This window comes from Nerophis ophidion, linkage group LG14, assembly GCF_033978795.1.
Source record: "Nerophis ophidion isolate RoL-2023_Sa linkage group LG14, RoL_Noph_v1.0, whole genome shotgun sequence".
In the NCBI taxonomy this organism is placed as follows: domain Eukaryota; kingdom Metazoa; phylum Chordata; class Actinopteri; order Syngnathiformes; family Syngnathidae; genus Nerophis; species Nerophis ophidion.
In genome coordinates, this window is record NC_084624.1 from 23,658,347 (window position 1) to 23,686,116 (window position 27,770).

Below are 27,770 nucleotides of genomic sequence, written 5' to 3' on the forward strand. Positions count from 1 at the left end.
TGGACATATACATCAACTATACGATTTGCCTGAGTAGATGGACAGGACAAAATAAAATAAAATTAAAAAAAGATACCTTTTGTTTCAATATTTTGTTACTACAAACATAATGCTCAGACTTGATTGACACTTTTAGAGGGGTATTTCATTCATTTATTACTGTACACTGAACAATACTGGCGGCTGTTTCTAATGTTTAGCATTTGTTACATTAATAAACTTATACAATTATATATAACCTTAATTTCTATGGATACATGATGTTGTTTGACAGCGAATATATTGTATATTGAGAGTTTTAATATAAACTTTAGACAAACTATACATTCAGACTGTTTGGAAGTTTCTCTGTTATGTTATTATCAAGATAACAAATAAAAATGAGAAGAACAAGGAACAAAACATTGTGAAAAAAAAAAAAAGAGGGGAATGACATCTTTTATTGCCATGGCGACCCCGCATCCTTCTACTGTTACATTATAGTGTTGTATGAAGTGCGAGTTGCACAAAAATGATTTGATGTCCTGACATCATGGCTGTGAGGTATAGTGCTTAAACGGATTTCCAGATATGTAGATCCATGTGTGAATAACAGTGTGCCTTAAATGACAAGAAATGTTCCATGTAGGAACATCTCCAGCAGAAAAGGGGACACGTTGGGAAACTATGGCATGGCCGCTGTACGCTTGATGTTGAGCAGGACGAACAAACAGGAAGCAAAAGAATCAAAGGACATCAAAGCGAAAAAGACAGGAGGGGAGGGAAGAAACGAAAAAGCGCCGCTGCCTGTTTGTCCCATGCTTGTTCCCACTCTCACATCTCCATTGTGCTGCACGAGTGCATGGAGGGGGCTGGGTTCACAGTGCGACCCAACACACAACACACTTTTAAAAGGGATCTTAAATGTTGTACATTTTTTCAAATCATCCTTATTCTCCCTTTTGCTGCTCATCTTTGCACCTCTAAGCTCAAACAAAGTGTTTTGTTACATGATGTTTTGTAAAGATCCATCCAGTATTTTGACTCTAAGTTACCGGAGTCCTTTTTTTTTTGTTTTTTTTCTTTGTCATAAAAAAGGGACGTTTTTGTCAAGAAAATGGGAGGTTTTTGTGGTTTTTGCACTAATTGTAAGTGTATATTGTGTTTTTTATGTTGATTTTGCTTTCCTCCTCTCCAAGGTTCTCATAGTCATCATTGTCACTGACGTCCCACTGGGTCATTATTGTCACCGATGTCCCACTGGGTGTGAGTTTTCCTTGCCCTTATGTGGGCCTACCGAGGATGTCGTAGTGGTTTGTGCAGCCCTTTGAGACACTAATGATTTAGGGCTATATAAGTAAACATTGATTGATTGATTGATTTAATAAAAAATAAAAAATAAAAATTATTATTATTATTATTATTTTTTTTTAATAAAAAATTATTCTGCGTCCCGGTGGTTGGGGACCACTGGTCTACATAACATGTAATGGTTATTCTTTGGTCAAAATGTTGCATAGATGTTTTACAGACCATTTTCAAGTCGCTTTCTGACAGTCCCTTGAGGATGCGCCGTTATGTAGGCGGTCTTATTTACGTGGCTCACCTTTTGGCAGCGTCTTCTCTCCGTCATTTTTGTTGTAGCGGTGTAGCGTGCAAGGACGGGAGTGGAAGAAGTGTGAAAAGATGGAGCTATCTGTTTTAATCACATTCAGACTTTACTTCAATCAATAACGGAGCAGCATCTCTCCATCCATGGCTCACGAGTGCAAAAACAACACCGGAAATGTGTCCTGTGAAAAACTGTCCAACTAGAACTCTCTAACAAGTAATCTTCCTTGGCTGAATAATGTAAACTCACTACACCGGTATGTTTTAGTGCTTTCCTGGTAATTTTACCGACAGATATACGTAAGAGTTTTAAACTACTTTATTTTAGAAATGGCAACAGCGGAAGATGAAGATGATGCGCGTGCATCTACTGCCATCTACTGGTCACTCTTATCATTACACCATGTACCAAATAAAATTGGTTCGAGGTTGGTCAGCACAACCACAATCATGCCGTACATTAGGCGCACCGGGTTATAAGGCGCACTGTCGAGTTTTGAGAAAATGAAAGGATTTTAGGTGCGCCTTGTAGTCCGAAAAATACGGTATTTGTTGTCTGTGATTTTTTTTAATACCCAAATGTAGAGACAGCATCGTTTTATGCTGGTATTGAATACAAATAAGCTTTACTTCTTTTCAGTTTGTATTTGCTGAGATTCCACTCAAACACATCCCTGCCAAAGTAATGCAATGTTTGGTACGCCTGATTTCCAATGAAACCTGCTTTTACAAACGTCATGTTATTTTGTACTGGCGTAGAAATGCAATGCATCGTATTGAGGAGTTTGAAATATCTGAACCCCTTTTGTGCAACTAACCAACACATTAACAACAGCTCACATTTTGATACATGTGGTCGGAAAATTCTGGTTTGGAAATAGCTGCTGATCATTGCACGCAACGACAACACATCTCCCACTTCATGTCCCTGAGTACTCATGTACCGTATTTTTTATGTAACAAAAGCAGAGTTCAGCAGAGAAAGACAAAAGTGATGTGAACTGACAATATTTTAATGGGGGGAATAAAAGAGTGTAAGTGATCAATGGAGGCGGCAGCCAATTGATGCCCGGGGGACGCCTTTGATGCGGGCGTCCTCAGAGGGACAATGCCCTCTTTGAGAGGCACGGAGAATAGCAGACACTTCCCTCTCTCACTGTCTCTCCCCGCCCCCCTGGGCTCACGCCGCATCCCGTCACATTCCTCCCCTCCGCCTTCACATCAGACCATATCCTTATCTGTCTAACTTTCTCCCTCTTCCTCTCCTATTAATTCATTCAAACAACACCCCCTCGCCTGTCGCCCAGCCAATCAGCCCGCCTTTTCCCCCCCGCCCTCCCTTCCCCATGTGTCTCCTTTCACAGACCCAAACCGCTTTGTGATGTCCAGCCTTGGCAAGTTGCTCCTGATTTGCTGTCACAGTCTTAATGAATTCATCTGTTTGTGTATTGGCCCTGCATGGGAGCATCTCTCCCGCCCTCATTTCCTCTCCTCCCCCATGCTGGTGTTCCCCTGGAGACGCCATTTATACCCGGGAGCACTAAGGAGACACTTATTGTTCCTCTACCTCAATTTACAGACAGATGCACTGCATCACAGACAGTCAGGAGGAGGGAGAAAGCTTTTGCAGAGACACCAACCTGGACGCCATCAGGCCAGAGTGCATCGTCTCTGCATTCTCTTCAACAAGTGTCTCCCGGCTGTGGCCACTGGACACCCCATGCCCTGACACGATGCTGGTGCTGGTATCGCTGCTGTTCACGGGCCTGGACTGCTTACTGGCAGCTCCGGCAGGCAGAGAAGTCTACAGGATGCCCCAAAGTGCACTTAAAGGTAAGTACTCAGCTTTGACAGCTGTAAAAAACAGAAAAAAATGATTATCAGATACAGCCAAGCAGTTCTTAAATATATACAACATTGTTGCCGGTCTATATCGATATAACTTTGTGTAATTGTTCCAGTAAAAAGTCAAATCAAATTGAAATGAAAGCTAATTACACATGAAGCAGGTTTAGAGTCAGGCTCCTCATACAGCACTAAACCTTGAACCGAACTGAAACCGAATACTATTTAAGATATGCCCTCAATGTTGCAAGAATCAAGTGATGCACAACTTCTGCAATCTAGAAGCACACAGTAAAAGATAAAGTTGTACAGGTTTAAAACTACCCATTTGTGAGGTCCAAGCCTCCACTGCGGTCCGCCTGTCCATGCCCCCTGGGTTTGTCCATCCATACCCTGCCAGCCTTTGCCTTCCCGCTTAGCCCGGGCCCTCTAATTAAGTACTTCAATCAGCATCTCTTTTTGTTAGTGTCCAGTTCTGTGATGTTGAGCGGCACAGAGGGGGGGCGGCAGGGTTGGCGGCCTGATTGAAGTGTGTCTGTAGAAAGCATCCGCAGAGCATTCAGTGTGAGCTAGTTTGCCCAACACGCTCCAACAGGGCATCCAGAGAAGTAAATCTAATTCCATTAAACTTAACACAAAATCCTGCGTGTTGGTCACAAACTAACACCTTTCAGAACAATAAAATATTTGAAGTACTTGATATTTCTGCGTATTTGAGGTCAGCCTCCTGCACTTCTTATCCTTAATGCTTAGTTTGCTCCTTGTGTCCTCTGTAGCTCTGTCCGATCGTGGTACTGTGGTTCTAGAAGCAGCCATGACCAGTGCCCTTTCTGCTCTCGACCGAGCATCATCTGAGAGAAGTCGGGCGGAGGCAGGCTGCAGAGGCTGCACTCCCTGCCTGTTTCAAGACTGTGGACAGCCCTCTGATTCCTGCTGTAAGCTCCATTCACCTTGCCTTTGTCAACCAAAGTTCTTCCGTCAAACTATCAATGAATGCTTATTCCTCGCTCTGCAAATTTTCTTCTACCCCAGCTGCCCCTTCCAATGCCTTATCAGAACCCAGCTGCGACATCATCAGCAAGGCCCAGAAGCTTCAAGACGAAGCAGAGCGGAGTTGGGCTTTGAGCCAGGCCTGCGGTTTCTACCAACACCGCTGTCAAGCCGGAAACTTGGACAAAGAGAGCTGCATCAGAATCATGGGTGAGAGTTGCAGTGCTCGTGTCCTCCAGTGCAGCTTGCTTAACACAATGCAGAACCTGGAACCCGCCACTCAGACGCATGTGCAGGGTGAGGGAATACATATTTCCTGCAAAAAAACTCTTGCAGATTATCCTAAGAGGCTCAAATGTCTTAAAGATCATTGTGTCTAAAAAAATATATAACTGATAATCGATTTGTGTCCACACCCGCAGCCGTGTGTGGTCAGAGGTCATCATCAGCACACAACATGACCCGGCCTCGTTCCAGGATTGTGGGTGGATCCCCTGCTCCACCAGGCAGCTGGCCCTGGTTGGTCAATCTGCAGCTCGATGGTGGCCTGATGTGTGGAGGAGTTCTGGTGGAAAGTTCCTGGGTGGTCACTGCAGCACACTGTTTTGCCGGGTAAGTATTTTTATCATTGTAAAGGCAACATTTTTTGTTCAGTTTTTACATGAACACCTTGATTCTTTGCTCACACTGCAGGAGTCGCAGTGAAAGCTACTGGTCAGCCGTGGTGGGGGAGTTTGACATCACCAAGACTGACCCAGATGAGCAGATACTCAAAGTCAACCGCATCATCCCTCATCCAAAGGTACATTTGCGAACCTATCTCTAAGTGAAATGCAGCAGGCGCTTTGGTTGAAGGGCCTTCACACATTGCCAGGTTAGATGGCGGCTCGTGGCGGTTTGGCAAGATAGTGGTAACACCGAACACAAAACCTGGTCACTCATTCGCCATGAATCCTGAGAACCGCGAGGGTAGTCTTGGCAGTTTAAAATGGAAAGTTTTCAAAAAACCTTTCACGTTGCAAAGAACCGCAACCGCCTTATTTGCACCGTGAGCTCTGTGATAATACCGTGTTAACACCGCCATAATCCACCAGTCACATCCTCCCAGACCTTTGCAACGCTTACACGGTAACTACAGCATAATGGGCTTATCAAGGAACTACACATAGGCACTGCTTTTGATGCAGAGTAGAGGGTGGAGGACTCCGGCGCTTTTTGGGGAGATCCGTGGTCCTACCACGCCAATATGTGTTAGTGCTGTGGAAAAGGCTTACCGTTATCGTCGGGTCACACCATCCAATGTGTGAACACCCCTTTAGCCAACTAGTATCTCAGTCAAGATATCAGTAAAAACTTATTACATGTTTTACAGTTCAATCCAAAGACGTTCAACAATGACATAGCCCTGGTGGAGCTAACATACCCAGTAGTCCTGTCTGACCGTGTCACCCCCGTGTGTCTGCCTTATGGGATGGAGCCTCCAACTGGCAGTCCTTGTCTGGTGGCAGGCTGGGGGTCTCTCTATGAAGGTGACTTCACACTCTTACTTTGAAAATGTTAGACCTTTTCTATCGTCTTGACTCCCTTGGGTTATTCCTGTTGCAGATGGCCCATCTGCTGATGTAGTGATGGAGGCCAAGGTGCCTTTACTGCCTCAGACCACTTGTAAGAACGCACTTGGCAAAGAACTGGTCACCAACACCATGCTGTGTGCTGGCTATCTCTCAGGAGGAATTGACTCCTGTCAGGTATTATCCACAACTGATCATAGAGTCAACCTTATAGAACTCCATTGTTTTCTTTGATCGTCTTCTGTAGGGGGACTCTGGAGGCCCGCTGATCTACCAAGACAGACTTTCAGGTCGCTTCCAGCTCCATGGAATTACATCCTGGGGAGACGGATGCGGCGAGAAGGGAAAGCCCGGAGTTTATACCCGTGTGTCTGCTTTTTCTGACTGGATTCAGGCCGAGATCCAGAGTGAGTGACATTTAGACAAAAATGCAATCCAACACATGACTTTTATAATCATTAATACCATCTGTATTGACGACATCTCAGAGTCATCTGGCAGTCGGGAGCCAACATGTCCGGAGCTTCTAAGGACTACAGAGATGACAGAGGAGGAGCAAAGATCAGAGTTCAGCACTCTGTGCCGCTTCTACACCCTCACCTGCCCTCCTGGCCAGTCCACAAGCGCTTGCAGCCGAATGGCCGAGGACAAATGTCTTATCCGCTTCAAGAAATGTCGTACGTAAAACATTCTTTTAAAAATCTGCAATCAGGACCCTGCTGCATCTATTTTTGATGATGCCAAATGAAGCTGGCTTGTACACTAAGCAAACACTTCTAATATCCAATGAGATCCTATAAAAAAGCACAATCAAAATACAAAACCCAAAACCTGTGACGTTAGCATGTTGTGTAAATGGTAAATAAAAACAGAATACAAGGATTTGCAAATCCTTTTCAACTTATATTTAATTGAATAGACTGCAAAGACAAGATATTTAATGTTCCAATTGAGAAATTATATATATTTTTTGCAAATAATCATTAATTTAGAAGAACACAGAACACTTTTCCGCTTTGCATCAGTCCATCTGAGATGAGCTCGGGCCGAGGGAGGCCGGCAGCGTTTTTGGGTGTTGTTGATAAATGGCTTTTACTTTGCATAGTAGAGTTTTAACTTGCACTCACAGATGTAGCGACCAACTGTAGTTGTAGATGATATTATGGACCTTACATAGTGAAATCCCTACATTCTTGAGAAATGTTGTTCTTAAGCAGGACAATTTTCTCACACATTTGTTCACAAAGTGGTGACCCTCGCCCCATCCTGGTTTGTGAATTACTGAGCATTTCATGGAAGCTGCTTTTATACCCAATCATGGCACCCACCTCTTCCCAATTAGCCTCTTCACCTGTGGGATGTTCCAAATAAGTGTTTGATGAGCATTCCTCAATGTTCTCTGTCTTTTTGCCACTTGTGCCAGCTTTTTCTAAACATGTTGCAAGCATCAAATTCCAAATGAGCTAATATTTGCAAAAAATAAAAAGGTTTCTCTGTTTGAACATTAAATTTATCTTGTCTTTGCAGTCTTTTCAATTGAATATACGTTAAAAAGGATTTGCAAATCATTGTATTCTGTTTTTATTTACCATTTACACAACGTACCAATTTCACTGGTTTAGGGTTTTGTAATACCCACTGGACAACCAACTCTTATGTTTGCGGTTTTTCTGATGTTTCATTCATCATTTTCTATCCAGAGCTGCGTTCCTTCCTGCAGAACCTCCTGGACCTACTCCAGAGGGCCGAGGACTACATCCGGGATAGAGTGGATCTAACTTTCTTCACCCAGACTCTTCCTCAACTGGTGGAGCACATTCACAACACTGCTTTCACTCACACCAGAGACAGGAGGGATGCGGCTGGGGACCACGACCGTGTACAGATTACAGGTACGTACTGTACTGTACTTGACGGATCGACACGATCATCCCTAAAAGCTGGGAATCGATAGCCATTTTTACCATGTGAGCTGGGTGATTTAAAAAAGAATAGCTGCAACAAGTGTTTTATTCTTTGCAGAGCAGCTAGGTGGCACTGTGACACCGGAGGAGGATGGTTCTCCTCCACTTCCTCCACCTTTGTTCAGAGACTTAGGCCCCTTGGTGGAGGACTGGGAGAAGTACCTGGTAAACATTTCTGAGGACATGGAGAAAGAAACCAACAAGACATTGACAGACATCTCTTCTTCGACGCCCAGAGAGGAGGAAAACCTTTTTTTACAGGTACCAAGATTATTTTCCTGACCTGGTGACAGTTAGTTAGTTTTGCTGACCTTAAAGAATCTTGTGCCATCTTGTTTTATTGTCTTCCAAAGTCTTCCTTCTCTAAGCTTATACGGGAGATTTCACAATGTGTCCTGTGCTCTGGTAACACAGTGTGGCATTCTCCAAGTGTTTGCATGCAAACTAGCAAGGCAACATAACCCTCTGACGTCAATAGCCCACAATGCATTGCACGGCAGCAGGACGTTGACCTCCAAGTCTTTGGAACACAATACAAACATTGTCTTAGTAGGAATCTACAATTGCTGTAAGATTTTTTATCAGGTGTGTATCTATGTTTTAATACTAATTCATGCATGTTACTTCCAGACAGGGGACAACTCGGTTCTTCAACTTGAGAAAGAATACCGAGATATTATCTCAGTGTTGCACTCCAAACTGGACTCTAAAGCTGCTCCCCCCATCCTCCACTTGGACCTATCCTTCCTCCAGGAGAATTCTTCCAACCCTCCTCCTAATCCGACTCCTTCCGTGAGGCAACAAGTCAGCACCGGTCCCTCTCCCTCCTGGAAATCCCAGGAAACTTGGTCACTTTTGCCAACCCTGATGACTGAAATTGATAAATTAAGGATGCCAAGTAGGACTATGACCGGTGATGAGACACAAAGTGGACCTCAAGATACTTCTGATGGCACTGATCTTGGAGAATTAAAGGCTTCAGAATCCCCTGCTCAAAGGCAGTCAACAACAATTCAACCACCGACTACAGCAGACCTCACAAAGACGACGTCTCAACCCAGACAGACATTACATGCCAGCAATCCTTTCGGTCGCCACAGGAAAAGAAGAAGCCTCCTTTATAAGGGACAGACACCTGGGTCTGGTGGGAAAGGTATGCATGAATCCTTCTCTGCCATCATACGATGTTTTGTTGGCAGCTGATCACCTAAAATGTGTGTCCTCCTAGTTTGTCCTGGCATTCGAGAGACTTCGCAGCAAGTCAGCCAAGTGAGAGACTCATACCGCTGGGTGTTAAATATCCCAAACAGCAGCCTCCGCATGAATTTCCAAGAGGTAATCATCCTTCACAATGACAAGGTCCAGCTATGAGCTGCAACAGTACTCAATTGTCATACACTTTTCCACCACTTGTGGCAGTATATATCAAACAAACTGAAGTCTGGAGCTAAAGTCATAGAAGCGTTTCTTAAACGCAAAAATTATGACTTAAGTGGTGAAGCTCTATTTTTATTTGCCCTGATAGTTTGACAGTTTATGTGAAAAACATTATTTATTATTTATATAGTTAGAATTTATTTATTTTAGCACTGCATAATTGTATGTACATTTATTTTCATCCGTTCTGATGAGTCCCGTCTTTTGCAGTATATTTGATTAGTATTTATTTTGTAATCAGCCTGACCTAAGCCTTGATAATAATCTTTGTGATTAAAAATGCTGTCGTAGGTAATAGACATAATTGTTTAATCCAGAGTAGGGTTGTACGGTATACTGGTACTGGTATAGTATTGCGGTACTAATGAATCAAACATGGTACTATTCTCTGTTTGAAAAGTACGGGTTCTGTCCATCTGTGTTGGCCCTACAATGAGTTGGCGACTTGTTTAGGGTGTACCCTGCCTTCCGCCCCAAATGCGGCTGAAATAGGCTTCAGCACCCCCCGCCACTCCGAAAAGGACAAGCGGTAGAAAATGGATGGATGGCTTCCCAATTTTTTATTTTTTTTTATTTTTTAACGTGCATGACGGAGCGCCATCACCATTATTTGCTAACCCTCCTGATTTTTCTAGGAGACTCCCAAATTTCAGTGCCCCTCCCAAAAATCTCCTGGGGCAACCATTCTCCCAAATTTCTCCCGATTTCCACCCGGACAACAATATTGGGGGCGTGCCTTAAAAGCACAGCCTTTAGCGTCCTCTACAACCTGTCGTCACGTCCACTTTTCCTCCATACAAAAAGCGTGTCAGCCCAGTCACATAATATATGCGGCTTTTACAGACACTCATAAGTAAATGCAAGCATACTTGATCAACAGCCATACTGGTCACACAGAGGGTGGCCGTATAAACAACTTTAACAATGTTACAAATATGCGCCACACTGTGAACCCACACCAAACAAAAATGACAAACACATTTCGGGAGAACATCCGCACCGCAACACAACATAAACACAACAGAACAAATACCCAGTCCCCCTTGCAGCACTAACTCTTCCATGACGCTACAATATACACCCACGCTACCACCAAACCCCAACCCCGCCCACTTCCCGAATTTGGAGGTCTCAAGTTTGGCAAGTATAGCCGTCACGTCATGACATTGCTGTTTTTACGAGCGGAGGAGCATGTTCGGCAGCACACACATTACAAGCAGACACAGTGTGTAGACAGAAAAGGAAGAATGGACGCATTTTGGCTGAAAAACTAACAATAAAGGTGAAGTTATAACACTGAAACACCCTCAGGAAGAAGTGCTTTAAAACATGGCTAGCAAGTTAGCGGCTAATGTCCATCCGCAATCTGCAGTGTTTTAGCTACTTCTAAATCACTCATCCTCGCCTCCATGCCGACAAATAAAGTATGTTTCTTAACCGTACCATTTCACTGCAGGACGAGGAATAGCTAGACATACTTCACTACACACCGTAGGAGGATACAATAGCTCACCGGCGTCACAATGTAAACAAATGCCATGGGTGGATCGACACCTGACATCCACTGTAATGATACCAAGTACAATAGTGTACCTAGGCGATACTACTATGATTACATCAATATTTTTTATCCTCACAAAATCTTTTTTCCTTTTTTAAAATTATTAAAGTTAAGTTAAAGTACCAATGATTGTCACACACACACTAGGTGTGGTGAAATTTGTCCTCTACATTTGACCCATTCCCTTGATCACACCCTGGGAAGTGAGAGGAGCAGTGGGCAGCAGCGGTGCCGCGCCCGGGAATCATTTATGGTGATTTAACCCCCAATTCCAACCCATGATGCTGAGTGTCAAGCAGGGAGGCAATGGGTCCCATTTTTTTATATTATGTATATAAACTCAGGAAATACGTCCCTGGACACATGAGGACTTTGAATATGATCAATGTATGATCCTGTAACTACTTGATATCGGATCGATACCTAAATTTGTGGTATTATCCAAAACTAATGTAAAGTATCAAACAACAGAAGAATAAGTGATTATTACATTTTAACAAAAGCGTAGATAGAAAATGTTAAAAGAAAAAGTAAGCCGGTATTAACAGCAAATGAACAAGTGGATTAATAATTTATTTTTACAGCTTGTCCTTCATAATGTAGACAAAATAATAGAATGTTAAATGACACACTATGTTACTGCATACATCAGCAGACTAATTAGGAGCCTTTGTTTGTTTACTTACTACTAAAAGACAAGTTGTCTTGTATGTTCACTATTTTATTTAAGGACAAAATTGCAATAATAAACATGCTTAATGTACTGTAAGAGTTTTTTGTAAAATAAAGCCAGTAATGCCATTTTTTGTGGTCCCCTTTATTTACAAAAGTATCGAAATACATTTTGGTACCGGTACCAGTACCCTTTGTTTGTACATAAGAAATGTTGCCTGACATGGACCAATACTCATTTTGTGTAGTTCAAACTGTGTTTTCAAACATTACAGTTAAATTTGAGGGAGTTAGGAAATGCAAATGGCAGCAATAAAGTTATTTAAGGACTAAATTGCAATAATAAACATATGTTTAATCTAAGATCTGTTTGTTAAAAAGCCAATAATGCCATTTTTGTGGTCCCCTTTATTTAGAAAATTATTACAAAGTATCGAGCATTTGGTACCGGTGCCAAAATATTGGTATCGGGACAACGATAATCCAGAGTGAGATTACTAATTCAATGTTTATATTTGAGTGGACCCCGGGCACTTCTGTAGTGAAAAAGTTGGGACTGCAGGTGGAAAAGGTTAAGAAACCCTGTAATAATGGTTACATTGTTTTTGTTTTTCTTGTATCCAGGTTTTAGTTGATCTGAGCTCCAAGAACAATCGAGGACTTTACCAAGCGCGAGTCAGAGTTATTGTGGGAGGACGTCCTCTGACTTTCTACGGTCTGGTAGGCCTGGGAAATGAATCGTTCTATCGCAGTGTGCCAAGGATCCTTTCCTCGGCGCTGGAGGCCCTCAAGACGTGACTTGGATGGAACCGCCAGGGGAAACACTGAGGAGATGTGGGCTCAGATGAAAGACCGTGGACACAAGACCTCATGGAGGAACCTTGTCATGGCGCTGCAGACGCACACCTGAACACTATTCTGTGGGACTTTGTTGTGAAGAGGATTCAGTCTCCCTTCGAGAGACCCAAAAACTGAATACATCAAAATTAAGTCTAATTTATGACACTGTACAAATAAGTTATTCATACTGTCCTTTGCAAAGGTTGAGCCTCTTGTGAAGATTTATTTTATTCATACCATATTTATTTGTATTTTTGTATTTTTGTAAAAGAAAATCCATATAATAATAAAACTGTTATTCCTGCTGGGGTGTGTCATTTCGGAGCAAACGGGATGGGGGTTTGCGACTCTCCATGGACTACAAATTGCCTCCTGTAGCTGAGTGCTGGTATGCCAGAGCTGGGACCACACATAGAATCCCCTCCTGCAACCATCAAGAGTAAGCTTTCCCATCAACAGGGCAGCTGCTGTGTCCCGTCTACCCTCCTTATTCCAGGATGGGGAATGATAACAAAACCCCCAAATGATATTGACATTTCATTATGCTCCCTTATTAACCGGTAAATAGCAATACTTTGGGAATGATCCACGATTCAAATGCCACATGCTACACGACGTTTGCAAACAATACAATTTCATGTACTTGGAGATTGTATGGTATACCGGTACTACTATAGTATCGCGGTACTTTTGAATAAAAAACGGTACCATACTTTGTTTGAAAAGTACCGGTTCCCGGGCATAACAGCATGTCGTCGTCACGTCGTGACATTCCTGGTTTTACAAGCAGAGGACCATGTTCGGCAGTGCACACACACGGTGTACTTACAAGCAGACAGTGAGTAGACAGAAAAGGGAGAATGGACGCATTTTAGTCTAAAAAGTAAAGATAAAGGTGAAGTTATAACACTGAAACACCCTCAGGAAGAGGTGCTTCAAGACATGGCAAGCTAGTTAGCAGCTAATGTCCGTCCCCAGTTTTCAGTGTTTTTAGCTACTTCTTGGTATTCTCTCGATAAGCTTCAAGTAGTCACATGAAATGGTTTTCACTTCACAGGTGTGCCTTATCAGGGTTGATTAAGTGGAATTTCTTTCCTTTATCAATGGGGTTTGGGCCATCAGATGTGTTGTGAATGAGAAAGTGTGTCCAAAATTTTGGCTTGTACTGATATATATATATATAGAGAGAGAGATAGATAGATGTATGTATATATACATCTTATTAAAGGTAAAATCACTGGAAACTTAAAGGCCTACTGAAACCCACTACTACCGACCACGCAGTCTGATAGTTTATATATCAATGATGAAATATTAACATTGCAACACATGCCAATACGGCCTTTTTAGTTTATTAAATTGCAATTTTAAATTTCCCGGGAGTTTCTTGTTGAAAACGTCGCGGAATGATGACGTGTACGCGTGACGTCACGGACTGTAAGGAAATACTAGCGCTGCGCACACACACAGCTAAAAGTCGTCTGCTTTAACCGCATAATTACACAGTATTTTGGAGATCTGTGTTGCTGAATCTTTTGCAATTTGTTCAATTAATAATGGAGAAGTCAAAGTAGAAAGATGGAGTTGGGAAGCTTTAGCCTTTAGCCAAACAAACACACGGTGATTCCTTGTTTAAAATTCCCGCAGGTGAAGCTTTACTATGGATCAGAGCGGTCAAGTGAACATGGATTCCGGACCAAATGTCAACCAGCAGTTTTTGGTGAGAAAATTGTGGTAAAAAGTCGCAACTTACCGGAGATCAGCTGAACTTGTGCCATCCATACAGCTGCCGTCGACTTCCATCAGACACTGGCCTCAAGACACCCTGTGGACACACACTTCCGAATATCAGGTACTATTAAACTCACTAAAACACTAGCAACACATTAGAAAGATAAGGGATTTCCCAGAATTATCCTAGTAAATGTGTCTAAAATCATCTGAAACGCTCCCAAAGCAATCGCGTTTTTTTTTTAACTTGATTTTTTATTTTTTCTAGTTCGTCGCTATCAATATCCTTAAACACGAATCTTTCATCCTCACTCAAATTAATGGGGAAATTGTCGTTTTCTCGGCCCGAATAGCTCTTTTTGTTGGAGGGTCCCATTAAAAACAATGTGAGGATGTGAGGAGCCCTCAACGGGTGACGTCATCGTCTGCGACTTCCGGTAAAGGCAGGGCTTTTCTATTAGCGACCAAAAGTTCCGAACTTTATCGTCAATGTCTTCATCATCTTCTTCCACTTATCCGAGGTCGGGTCGCGGGGGCAACAACCTAAGCAGGGAAACCCAGACTTCCCTTTCCCCAGCCACTTCGTCTAGCTCTTCCCGGGGGATCCAGAGGCGTTCCCAGGCCAGCCGGGAGACATAGTCTTCCCAACGTGTCCTGGGTCTTCCCCGTGGCCTCCTACCGGTTGGACGTGCCCTAAGCACCTCCCTAGGGAGGCGTTCGGGTGGCATCCTGACCAGATGCCCGAACCACCTCATCTGGCTCCTCTCGATGTGAAGGAGCAGCGGCTTTACTTTGAGTTCCTCCCGAATGGCAGAGCTTCTCACCCTATTTCTAAGGGAGAGCCCCGCAACACGGCTGAGGAAACTCATTTCGGCCGCTTGTACCCGTGATCTTATCATTTCGGTCATGACCCAAAGCTCATGACCATAGGTGAGGATGGGGACGTAGATCGACCGGTAAATTGAGAGCTTTGCCTTCCGGCTCAGCTCCTTCTTCACCACAACGGATCGGTACAACGTCCGCATTACTGAAGACGCCGCACCGATCCGCCTGTCGATCTCACGATCCACTCTTCCCTCACTCGTGAACAAGACTCCTAGGTACTTGAACTCCTCCACTTGGGGCAGTGTCTCCTCCCCAACCCGGAGATGGCATTCCACCCTTTTCCGGGCGAGAACCATGGACTCAGACTTGGAGGTGCTGATTCTCATTCCGGTCGCTTCTCACTCGGCTGCAAACCGATCCAATAAGAGCTGAAGATCCCGGTCAGATGAAGCCATCAGGACCACATCATCTGCAAAAAGCAGAGACCTAATCCTGCGGTCACCAAACCGGAACCCCTCAACGCCTTGACTGCGCCTAGAAATTCTGTCCATAAAAGTTATGAACAGAATCGGTGACAAAGGACAGCCTTGGCGGAGTCCAACTCTCACTGGAAATGTGTTCGACTTACTGCCGGCAATGCGGACCAAGCTCTGGCACTGATCGTACAGGGAGCGGACCGCCACAATAAGACAGTCCGATACTCCATACTCTCTGAGCACTCCACACAGGACTTCCCGAGGGACAAGGTCGAATGCCTTCTCCAAGTCCACAAAGCACATGTAGACTCGTTGGGCAAACTCCCATGCACCCTCAAGAACCCTGTGGAGAGTATAGAGCTGGTCCACAGTTCCACGACCAGGACGAAAACCACACTGTTCCTCCTGAATCCGAGGTTCGACTATCCGGCGTAGCCTCCTCTCCAGTACACCTGAATAAACCTTACCGGGAAGGCTGAGGAGTGTGATCCCACGATAGTTGGAACACACCCTCCGGTCCCCCTTCTTAAAGAGAGGAACCACCACCCCAGTCTGCCAATCCACAGGTACCGCCCCCGATGTCCACGCGATACTGCAGAGTCTTGTCAACCAAGACAGCACCACAGCATCCAGAGCCTTAAGGAACTCCGGGCGGATCTCGTCCACCCCCGGGGCCTTGCCACCGAGGAGCTTTTTAACTACCTCAGCGACCTCAGCCCCAGAAATAGGAGAGTCCACCACAGATTCCCCAGGCACTGCTTCATCATAGGAAGACGTGTTGGTGGGATTGAGGAGGTCTTCGAAGTATTCCTTCCACCTATCCACAACATCCGCAGTTGAGGTCAGCAGAACACCATCCGCACCATACACGGTGTTGATAGTGCACTGCTTCCCCTTCCTGAGGCGGCGGACGGTGGTCCAGAATCGTTTCGAAGCCGTCCGGAAGTCGTTTTCCATGGCTTCCCCGAACTCCTCCCATGTCCGAGTTTTTGCCTCAGCGACCGCTGAAGCCGCACACCGCTTGGCCTGTCGGTACCTGTCCACTGCCTCCGGAGTCCTATGAGCCAAAAGGACCCGATAGGACTCCTTCTTCAGCTTGACGGCATCCCTCACCGCTGGTGTCCACCAAGGGGTTTTAGGATTGCCGCCTCGACAGGCACCAACTACCTTGCGGCCACAGCTCCGATCAGCCGCCTCGACAATAGAGGTGCGGAACATGCTCCACTCGGACTCAATGTCCAGCACCTCCCTCGTGACATGTTCGAAGTTCTTCCGGAGGTGGGAATTGAAACTTTCTCTGACAGGAGACTCTGCCAGACATTCCCAGCAGACCCTCAATATACGTTTGGGCCTGCCAGGTCCGTCCGGCATCCTCCCCCACCATCGCAGCCAACTCACCACCAGGTGATGATCGGTAGAAAGCTCCGCCCCTCTCTTCACCCGTAGTGTCCAAAACATAAGGCCGCAAATCAGATGACACAACTACAAAGTCGATCATGGAACTGCGGCCTGGGTGTCCTGGTGCCAAGTGCACATATGGACACCCTTATGTTTGAACATGGTGTTTGTAATGGACAAACTGTGACGAGCACAAAAGTCCTATAACAAAACACCACTCGGGTTCAGATCCGGGCGGCCATTCTTCCCGATCACGCCTCTCCAGGTTTCACTGTCGTTGCCAACATGAGCGTTGAAGTCCCCCAGTAGGACAAGGGAATCACCCGGGGGGGCACTTTCCAGTACTCCCTTGAGTGTACCCAAAAAGGGTGGGTACTCTGAACTGCTGTTTGGTGCGTAAGCACAAACAACAGTCAGGACCCGTTCCCCCACCCGAAGGCGGAGGGAGGCTACCCTTTCGTCCACTGGGTTGAACTCCAACGTGCAGGCTTTAAGCCGGGGGGCAACCAGAATTGCCACCCCAGCCCGTCGCCTCTCACTGTCGGCAACGCCAGAGTGGAAGAGGGTCCAGTCCCTCTCGAGAGAAGTGGTTCCAGAGCCCTTGCTGTGCGTCGAAGTGAGTCCGACTATATCCAGCCGGAACTTCTCCACTTCGCGTACTAGCTCAGGCTCTTTCCCCCCCAGTGAGGTGACGTTCCACGTCCCAAGAGCTAGCTTCTGTAGCCGAGGATTGGACCGCCAAGTGCCCTGCCTTCGGCTGCCACCCAGCTCACATTGCACCCGACCTCTATGGCCCCTGCTGTGGGTGGTGAGCCCATTGGAGGGGTGACCCACGTTGCCTCTTCGGGCCGTGCCCGGCCGGACCCCATGGGAACAGGCCCGGCCACCAGGCGCTCGCCATCGTGCCCCACCTCCGGGCCTGGCTCCAGAAGGGGGCCCCGGTGACCCGCGTCCGGGCGAGGGAAATCAGGGTCCATGTTTTGTCTTTTTCATAGAGGTCTTCGAGCTGCTCTTTGTCTGATCCCTCACCTAAAACCTGTTTGCCTTGGGAGACCCTACCAGGGGGCATAAAGCCCCCGGACAACATAGCTCCTAGGATCATTGGGACACGCAAACTCCTCTACCACGACAAGGTGGCAGCTCAGAGAGGAGTTTATCGTCAATGTTCTCTACTAAATCCTTTCAGCAAAAATATGGCAATATCACGAAATGATCAAGTATGACGCATAGAAAAGACCTGCTATCCCCGTTTGAATAAGAAAATCTAATTTCAGTAGGCTTTTTACCAATGGGAATATAGTAGATTTAAGCATAAAACAAAATAAAACAAACAACAAATGTAGAAACACACATTTTTACAATGGAGTTCATGGTGCGCATCGTGCTGTCAACCATTTGCAAGCGCTGCACGGAACTCTAATTGCAAAGATGATGGTCACGTTGAATTAAATCTTTGCCTTTTAACGTTTCGTAATTTTATCCATTAAGTGGGTAATTTACAATTAAAGAAGGTATTATGTGTCGCTACAGCATTAGTCTGCTGCCAGCCACAACAGGAGCAGCTGATTGCTTGCAACTGCGCTGATTGGAGAGACGGCAGCCAATCCAGAGAGCGCTTAAAGTCATCTTACACATTACCTTTAGGCTTTGTCTACAATAAGCCGGATAACCCCTTAAACAAATAATTATTTAACCTAAGCATTTAAGATTCCCTCCTCGGAATTTTTTTTACCTGGGTAAGTGTGCCGTGTATTTCTTGAATCTCCGGCTCTTAGCTCTGTATTGATCGTTTACAAACTGAGTTCGGAGAAGAAGACCGCACCCCACACAGGAAGTGACGTCGGAAAGAACGCGCCACAGCCAACAACCTGTTTCTACTCGCAGGTAAACACTGGAAAGATGAAGGCGAGTCATCCAGACATGCCCATGTTTCTCCTTCCTCTACATCAGGGGTCGGCAACCCAAAATGTTGAAAGAGCCATATTGGTTCAAAAATACAAAAACAAATCCGTTTCGAGCCGCAAAAAATTAAAAGCCATACTATAGTGTGTCATGAGATATAAATTTAATCAAGAGGACTTAAAGGAAACTAAATGAGCTCAAATATAGCTACAAATGAGGCACAATGATGCAATATGTACATACAGCGAGCCTAAATAGCATGTTAGCATCGATTGGCTTACAGTCATGCAGTGACCAAATATGTCTGATTAGCATCCACATAAGTCTATAAAATCGACAAAACTCACCTTTGGGCATTCATGCACAACGTTAAAAAATTTAGTGGACAAAATGAGACGGAAAAAGAAGTGGCATACAACTAGTCTTAGAAAGTCGGAGTAAGTTATACATGTAAACAAACTAGGGTGAGTTCAAAGAACGCCAAAATTTGTAGGACAAAACGGCGCTCGCCAAATATTCAAATCAGTGAAGCATGTTTAATATAAACAGTGTGTTTTATAACAATTAGGGAGGTTAATTGTGTCATTTTTGTCCTCCTACAGAAACCATATTACAAACCCTGTTTCCATATAAGATGTAAATATAAACGGAATACAACGATTTGCAATTCCCTTTCAACCCATATTCAGTTCAAACTCTTAAACTTTTTTTTTTTTTTTTTGCAAATAATAATTACCTTAGAATTTCATGGCTGCAACACGTGCCAAAGTAGTTGGGAAAGAGCATGTTCACCACTGTGTTACATCACATTTTCTTTTAACAACACTCAATAAACGTTTGGGAACTGAGGAAACTAATTGTTGAAACTTTGAAAGTAGAATTCTTTACCATTCTTGCTTGATGTACAGCTTAAGTTATTCAACAGTCCAGGATCTTCTTGTTGTATTTTACGCTTCATAATGCGCCACACATTTTCGATGGGAAACATGTCTGGACTGCAGGCGAGCCAGGAAAGTACCCGCATTCTTTTACTACGAAGCCACGCTGTTGCAACACGTGGCTTGGCATTGTTTTTCTGAAATAAGCAGGGGCGTCCATGATAACGTTGCTTGGATGAGAACATATGTTGCTCCAAAACCTGTATGGACTATTCAGCATTAATGGTGCCTTCACAGATGTGTAAGTTACCCATGCCTTGGGCACTAATGCACCCCCTTACATCACAGATGCTGGCTTTTGAACTTTGCGCCTATAAAAATCCGCATGGGTATTTTCCTCTTTGTTATACTAAATGTGGACTAGTCAGACCACTTTTCCACTTTGCATCAGTCCGTCTTAGATGAGCTCAGGCCCAGCAAAGCCGGCAGCGTTTCTGGGGGTTGTTGATAAATGGCTTTCGCTTTGCATAGTAGAGTTTTAACTTGCATTAACAGATGTAGCGACAAACTGTAGTTACTGACAGTGGTGATATCCTTTACAAACAGATGTCGGTTTTTGATGCAGTACCGCCTGAGGGATCATAGGTCCATAATATAATCGCTTACGTGCAGGGATTTCTCCAGATTCTCTGAACTTTTTGATGATTTTACCAACCGTAGATGGTAAAATCCCTAAATTCTTTGTAATAGCTCGTTGAGAAATGTTGTTCTAAAACTGTTCGACAATTTGCTTACAAATTGGTGACCCTCACCTCCTCCTTGTTTGTGAATTACTTAGCATTTCATGGAAGCTGCTTTTATACCCAATCATGGCACCCACCTGTTTCCAATTAGCCTGAACACCCGTGAGATGTTCCAAATAAGTGTTTGATGAGCATTCCTCAACTTTATCAGTATTTATTACTAAATTGTAATTTTAAATTTCCGCGGAGTTTCTTGTTGAAAACGTCGCGGAATGATGACGCGTGCGCGTGACGTCACGGACTGTCAGGACATATTAGCGCAGCACCATTTGCGGCTAAAAGTCATCTCTTTTCATCGCGCAATTACACAGTATTCTGGACATCTGTGTTGCTGAATATTTTGCAATTTGTTCAATAAATAATGGAGAAGTCAAAGTAGAAAGATGGAGTTGGGAAGCTTTAGCCTTTAGCCACACAAACACACAGTGTTTCCTTGTTTTAAATTCCCGGAGGTGAAGCTTTACTATGGATCAGAGCGGTCAAGCGAACATGGTTCCCGACCACTTGTCAACCGGCAGGTTTCGGTGAGAAAATTGCGATAAAAAGTCGCCTCTTACCGGAGATCAGCTGGGCTTGCGCCGTCCATGCAGCTGACGTCGACTTCCCTCAGAGACTGGCCTCAAGACACCCGTGGACCCACCCGTCCGACTATCAGGTACTATTTAATCCCACTAAAACACTATCAACACAATAGAGAGATAAGGGATTTCCCAGAATTATCCTGGTAAATGTGTCAAAAAACATCTAAATCCGTCCCAATGCAATCGCCTTTTTTTTTTACTTTTTTTTTTTTCTAGTCCTTTGCTATCAATATCATCATCCACGAATCTTTCATCCCTTGCTCAAATTAATGGGGGAATTGTCTTTTTTTTATCGGTCCGAATAGCTCTTGCTGCTAGAGGCTCTCATTATAAACAATGTGAGGATGTGAGGAGCCCTCACCCTTGTGACGTCTTCGTCTGCTACTTCCGGTAAAGGCAAGGCTTTTTTATCAGCACCAAAAGTTGCGAACTTTATCGTGGATGTTCTCTACTAAATCCTTTCAGCAAAAATATGGCAATATCGCGAAATGATCAAGTATGACACATAGAATGGACCTGCTATCCCCGTTTGAATAAGAAAATCTCATTTCAGTAGGCCTTTAAACAGTGTCATGTGTGACGTGGGTTACACTTGAATTGCTACTGCGACATCGAGTGGACACATTTATAACAGCAGTTTCTTTCATAAAAAAAAAAAATGCAGCTCATTTTTATACTGAGCAAACTCATCTTCCGGGTTGGATTAAACCAGATTGACACCCTTGGTTTAGTAGATCGGGCCCCCTGTGTTTGAAAGTGTGTGTTGCAATTCCATGGGTGGCCCAAAAAAAAAATATGGCCAAGCGGCTTTGTGCTCATCTCACTTAAGTCTTTAAATAAGGTTGTGTGTGGCAGCTGCCCCTTACACTCCCGACACTTCAGCTACATTCCCTCCTCAATTTGGGAGGATGTGTGGAAAGTATTTTTGCGATGCACAAACTCACAGCAAGCCTAAAATGTGCCAGCAACACAAGTCAGCCTCTACGAAGACTGTCTAGCCTTCAATCACCTGCAAATGAGTTGGACTTATCACCTGTTCAGTTTTTCCTTTGGAGGGGGTCTTGTGTGGCGTAGTCTTTTCTTTTTCTGTTGTTCCCTGTATGCTGCCTTCCTTTCTAAATGTGTCCATCACTCATTTTATTTCTAGAATGTAAAGGTCTGACCGACAACAGGGTGCTGTATTTGAGTGTGTGACAATACAATATGTGTGTTGTGACAGCTGGCTATGTGGCACTGGAAATACACTGACTTATGCTGGGAAACACACAGACACACACACACACACACACACACACACACACGCACACGCACACGCACACGCACACGCACACACACACGCACATGCACACGCACACGCACACGCACACACGATGCCAGTAGCTCTATTAAGTAGTGCCCATGTGTGTGTGTGTGATCATTGTGCCATGCAGTGCAGCATACACAAACACAAACACACTCACACACACTGATGGATTCTAGATTGTCCGTGCCACCCTTCATTAGGCTACTTTTGATTTCTGCAACAGGTAAGTGTGTTCACTGTGTGCGCGTGTTGAATTCCATCACTTTTGTGCGTCACCTGTATTATATTTATGATGTGTTCATAATAAGTACAGTGTGTTTTACTGTACAGTTGAGACAATTACCCTTGGAAAAAGGTTTAAGTACAAAACCAGTGAAGTTGGCACGTTGTGTAAATGGTAAATAAAAACAGAATACGATGATTTGCAAATCCTTTTCAACTTATATTCAATTGAATAGACTGCAAACACAAGATATTCAATGTCCCAACTGAGAAACTGCATTTGTTTGACAAATAATCATTAATTTAGAAATTAATAGCAGCAACACATTGCAAAAAGGTTGTTACAGGAGCATTTTTACCACTGTGTTACATGGTCTTTCCTTTTAACAACACTCTGTAAATGATTGGGAACTGAGGAGACACATTTTTGAAGTGAAATTATTTCCCATTCTTGCTTGATGTATAGCTTAAGTTGTTCAACAATCCGGGGTCTCCGTTGTTGTATTTTACGCTTCATAATGTGTCGCACATTTTCAAACGGGTGACAGGTGTGGACTACAGGCGTTGCTGAAAAATGGCTTTGGCTTTGCATAGTAAAGTTTTAACTTGCACTTACAGATGGCGCGACCAAATGTAGTTACTGATGGTGTTTTTTTTAAGTGTTCCTGAGCTCTTGCGGTGATATCGTTTACACACTGTCGCTTATTTGATGCAATACCGCCTGAGGGATCGAAGGTCCGTAATATCATAGCTTATGTGCAGAGATTTTTCCAGAATCTCTGAACCTTTTGATGATATTACGAAACGTAGATGTTGAAATCCCTAAATTCCTTGCAACAGCTAGTTGAGAAATGTTGTTCTTAAACTGTTGGACAATTTGCTCATGCATTTGTTCACAAAGTGGTGACTCTCGCCCCATCCTTGTTTGTGAATGACTGAGCATTTCATGGAAGCTGCTTTTTTACCCAATCATGGCACCAACCTGTTCCTAATTAGCCTGTTCACCTGTGGTATGTTCCAAATAAGTGTTGGATGAGCATTCCTTAACTTTGTCAGTCTTTTTTGCCACTTGTGCCAGGTTTTTTTTAAACATGTTGCAGGCATCAAATTCCAAATGAGCTAATATTTGCAAAAATTAACAAAGTTTCTCAGTTCGAATGTTAAGTATCTTGTCTTTGCAGTCTATTCAATTGAACATAAGTCGAAAAGGTTTTTCCAAATCATTGTTTTAAGTTTTTATTTACCATATACACAACGTGACAACTTCACTGGTTTTGGGTTTTGTATTAATGATGTGTTGATAAATAGTGTGTTCTACTGTGCAGTTGGGATAATCAGCCTGGGAAAAAGGTTGAAGTAGAAGTTGCTCGGATTTATGTTGTATAAAGACTATGTCTCCCGGCTGGCCTGGGAACGCCTCGGGATCCCCCGGGAAGAGCTAGACGAAGTGGCTGGGGAGAGGGAAGTCTGGGTTTCCCTGCTTAGGCTGTTGCCCCCGCGACCCGACCTCGGATAAGCGGAAGATGATGGATGGATGGATGGATAATATTGAATATATATATATATATATATGCATAATAATTTTCACAACATAGTGGCTGTCTGTTTTTACATGTGATCTACAGCACGATGTTTATGATAAATACCATTCTGGCTTTAGTTTATTTCACTCAACCGAAACTGCTCTTTTGAAAGCTTCCAGTGATGCGATGACGGCCGCTGACACGAGTCATGACACAGTTTTAGTTTTACAAGATCCGCCCTTGATACTGTGGAACACAGGATACTGATAGATTGTGTCAAATCTGAAATGGGGTGTTCTGGTGCAGTTCCTCAGTGGTTTACTTCTTATGTCAATTGAAAAACTTTTAATGTTGGTTTTGAGGATGAAATGTCCAATGTGTCCAACCCGTCCTGTGGTGTGGCCCAGGGTTCTGTTCTGGGCCCTGTTTTATTTTTGTTGTATCTGATCCCGCTTGATGTGTTTTCATTAGTTTTAAACAGTAGTTTTAAAAAGTTTATTATCATTTTTTTGCAGATGATATTCAACTGTCATGATCCTTCAATGATTCAGAATTTCACTTTTTATCTGAGTTCTGGGAATGCATGTCCTGTATCAAAAACTGGTTGTCCTCAAATTTCCCTCCGGATAAATTCTAACAAAAGGGAAACTCTGATAATTGTTCCCGATAAAAAGATCCCCCTGGTCAAGAACTTCCTTGGTACTCTGGGTGCATCTGTTCAAAGCAGCTTCAGAAACGTTGGGCTTCTGTTTGATCAGTCCAAGTCTTTGGAGGGTCACTGTTGACCAAAAACTGTTTCTATCACCTCAGAAATATTTCTAAAGTGAGAAAATTTGCTGTCGAAATTGGATCTGGAAATGATCATTCACATGTTCATTTCATCTGGTATTGACTATTGTAATTCTCGCTTCACTCTTTTCAACAAGTCAACACTAAAGAGACTTCAGACGGTACAAAATGCAGCTGCCAGACTTTAGACCGGTACCCCTCAGTACATCACTGACTTGTTATGCCCCCACTCTTCAGGGTCTTCAGGCCAGGGTCTTCTAAAAATCCTAAACAATCCCTTTAAAACCCTGGCATTCCAGACTAGAGCTTCCAGACTCTGGAACAACTTTCACCAGTCCCTCTGTAATCTTCACTGTGGTGACACTTTTAAGAAACATTTGAAAACTTATCTTTTTAGTAAGGCTTTTAGTGAATGCACCTTTTAACAATAATTTTTAATTTTAATTGTATTACCATCCATCACCGATTTCCAAGCACTATTTAGCATTTTATTTAGCCCCTCTGAAATGTATGTGCAAACTGCAAGTGTTACACACATAGTTGTGAGATCAGTTCTCGCGCTGCAAAGACAGACGAGGAACAGAGAATGTGTTTGTCAACTTATTTCCTCTGTCCGTCAGAAATAAAATATACACGTACTGTCTATACAGCAACATCCTTTTATAATTTTATAGTTGCATGCGGGCGACTTAAGGGTCTGATTAAAACAAATTCAATTGATGCATTTTGGTATCTGTTTTTTATCAAATGGCATTCGTTTTTTTTTCATTTAGAATAAATAATATGAACATATATATATATATATATATATATATATAGACCCTCCTTGAAGTATGCATTTTTTGCATCTTGAGCACATTGATTGCAGCCTCTCTTCCATAAAAGCATCTGCAGAGCTAAAAAAAAAAGTGAATTTCATTACAGATTAGGGTTACCGGTACTAGTATAGTACTGCGATACTAATTAATCATATTCGGTACTATACAGCCTCTGAAAAGTAGTGGTCCACGCCCCCTTTTTTTTTTTTAATGGGCATGACTGCACGTCCTCGTTACATCGTCACATTGCTGGTTTTACGAGCAGTTGAGCATGTTCGGCAGCACACAATCACAGAATACTTACAAGCAGACAGTGTGTAGACAGAAAAGAGAGAACAGACACATTTTGGCTTAAAAACTAAAGATAAAGGTGAAGTTGCAAAACTGAAACTCCCTCAGGAAGAGGTGCTTTAAAACATGGCTAGCTAGTTGGCGGCTAACATTCAGCTGCAGTGTTTTAGCTACTTCTAAATCACTATTCCTCGCCTCCATGGTGACAAATAAAGTGAGTTTCTTACAAGTAGCATTATCACTGCAGAACGAGAAATAGCTAAACATGCTTCACTACACAATGTAGGAGGATACAATAACTCACCGGCATCACAATGTAAACAAATGCCATTGGTGGATCTACACCTGACATCCACTGTAATGATACCAAGTACAAGAGCATATCGAGTCGATACTTACATGATTACATCAATATTTTTTTCAGCATTTACAAAATCTTTTTTGTTTTAAAAAAAAATTATATTATGTTTATAAACACAGTAAATTTGTCCCTGTCCACATGAGGACCTTGAATATGACCAATGTATAATTCTGTAGATCAGGCCTGGGCAATTATTTTGACTCGGGGGGGCACATTTAGAGAAAAAAATGTGTCTGGGGGCCGGTATATCTATTTTTAAGAACACTATTATAAAACCTCACAATAATGTCCGATTGAATGATAAAAACGTTATGACAAACCGCCTTAAAAAACGTAATCTAATTTTAAATTTTTCTAGGAACGATAAAAAAACAGAATATTGACAAAATATGAATGTCACACCCCCTTTCAATCAACATATTTTACAATCAAGTGAAATGCTACTAAAATGCAACAAACAGTGAAATATGAACACAAAGGGTACAAAATAAGCACACTTATAATCTAATATATCTAATATTTGCTGAAAATCCCCCCAGGGATCAATAAAGTAGTTCATCCATCCATACATTTTCTACCGCTTATTCCCTTTTTGGGGGTCGTGAGGGGCGCTGGCGCCTATCTCAGCTACAATCGGGCGGATAGCGGGGTACACCCTGGACAAGTCGCCACCTCATCACAGGGCCAACACAGATAGACAGACAACATTCACACTCACATTCACACACTAGGGCCAATTTAGTGTTGCCAATTAACCTATCCCCAGGTGCATGTCTTTGGAGGTGGGAGGAAGTAAGGAATAAAGTACTTTCTATTTTCTATTCTATTCTATACATCACTAAGCTTTAGAACTTTGTTGTGAAAATCTCCTTCCGCGTCTGTGGAAGCGCTTTCCGCCCACACTGCTTGGTGCCTCGTCTGAGCTGCTGTGACGTAGATTACCATAGTAACTAATTACATTACCATAGTAACTAGTTAAATTACCATAGTAACTGGTACAGCATACATAAACGCAGATTCCAAATCTTTGAAATACTTTGTATTGTTGAAGACTTACGGTCATTACGGGCCTGATTGAAAAGCTCAACAGGCAGCATGTGGCCCCTGGGCCTTAATTTGCCCAGGTCTGCTGCAGATACTTGGTCTCGGATTGATACCTAAATTTGTGGTATCATCCAAAACTAATGTAAAGTATCAAACAACAGAAGAATAAGTGATTATTACATTTTAACAGAAGTGTAGATAGAACGTGTTGAAAGAGAAAATAAGCAGGTAATAACAGTAAATGAACAAGTAGATTAATAATCAATGTTTACAGCTTGTCCTTTATAATGTCGACGAAATAATAGAATGATAAATGACACAATATGTCAGCAGACTAATTAGGAGCCTTTGTTTG

General features: G+C 43.3%; 3 protein-coding genes across 5 annotated transcripts in view; 2 read left to right on the forward strand and 1 right to left on the reverse strand.

Annotated features, from left to right (window-relative positions):
* vwa5b2 (von Willebrand factor A domain containing 5B2) overlaps positions 1-27,770 on the reverse strand; it is a 129,406-nt gene that overhangs the window by 76,123 nt on the left and 25,513 nt on the right. The window contains exons 2-3 of the mRNA XM_061920170.1: positions 14,224-14,295; positions 3,231-3,444 (exon numbers count right to left, since the gene is read on the reverse strand). The gene's annotated coding sequence lies outside the window, so the exon portion shown is untranslated. The remainder of the gene's footprint in view (positions 1-3,230; positions 3,445-14,223; positions 14,296-27,770) is intronic.
* On the forward strand, positions 3,062-12,774 carry prss56 (serine protease 56). 2 transcript variants are annotated; one of them, XM_061920174.1, is made up of 14 exons: positions 3,062-3,423; positions 4,212-4,370; positions 4,468-4,722; positions 4,848-5,037; positions 5,119-5,227; positions 5,798-5,954; positions 6,031-6,173; positions 6,244-6,403; positions 6,485-6,673; positions 7,697-7,888; positions 8,019-8,221; positions 8,591-9,113; positions 9,189-9,295; positions 12,255-12,774. In XM_061920174.1, the coding sequence occupies exons 1-14, from the start codon at positions 3,174-3,176 to the stop codon at positions 12,426-12,428; spliced, it is 2,811 nt and encodes a 936-aa protein (XP_061776158.1). In that variant the 5' UTR covers positions 3,062-3,173; the 3' UTR covers positions 12,429-12,774. The 2 variants fall into 2 exon arrangements, with proteins under 2 accessions (XP_061776158.1, XP_061776159.1); XM_061920175.1 differs by having other exon boundaries at positions 3,063-3,423; positions 4,468-4,635.
* The window catches only part of chrng (cholinergic receptor, nicotinic, gamma), a 31,591-nt gene continuing 26,278 nt past the window's right edge, over positions 22,458-27,770 (forward strand). For both annotated transcript variants that reach the window (XM_061920177.1, XM_061920179.1), the window contains exon 1: positions 22,458-22,590. In XM_061920177.1, the coding sequence (XP_061776161.1) occupies positions 22,533-22,590 (58 nt within the window). In that variant the 5' untranslated portion in view covers positions 22,458-22,532. The remainder of the gene's footprint in view (positions 22,591-27,770) is intronic.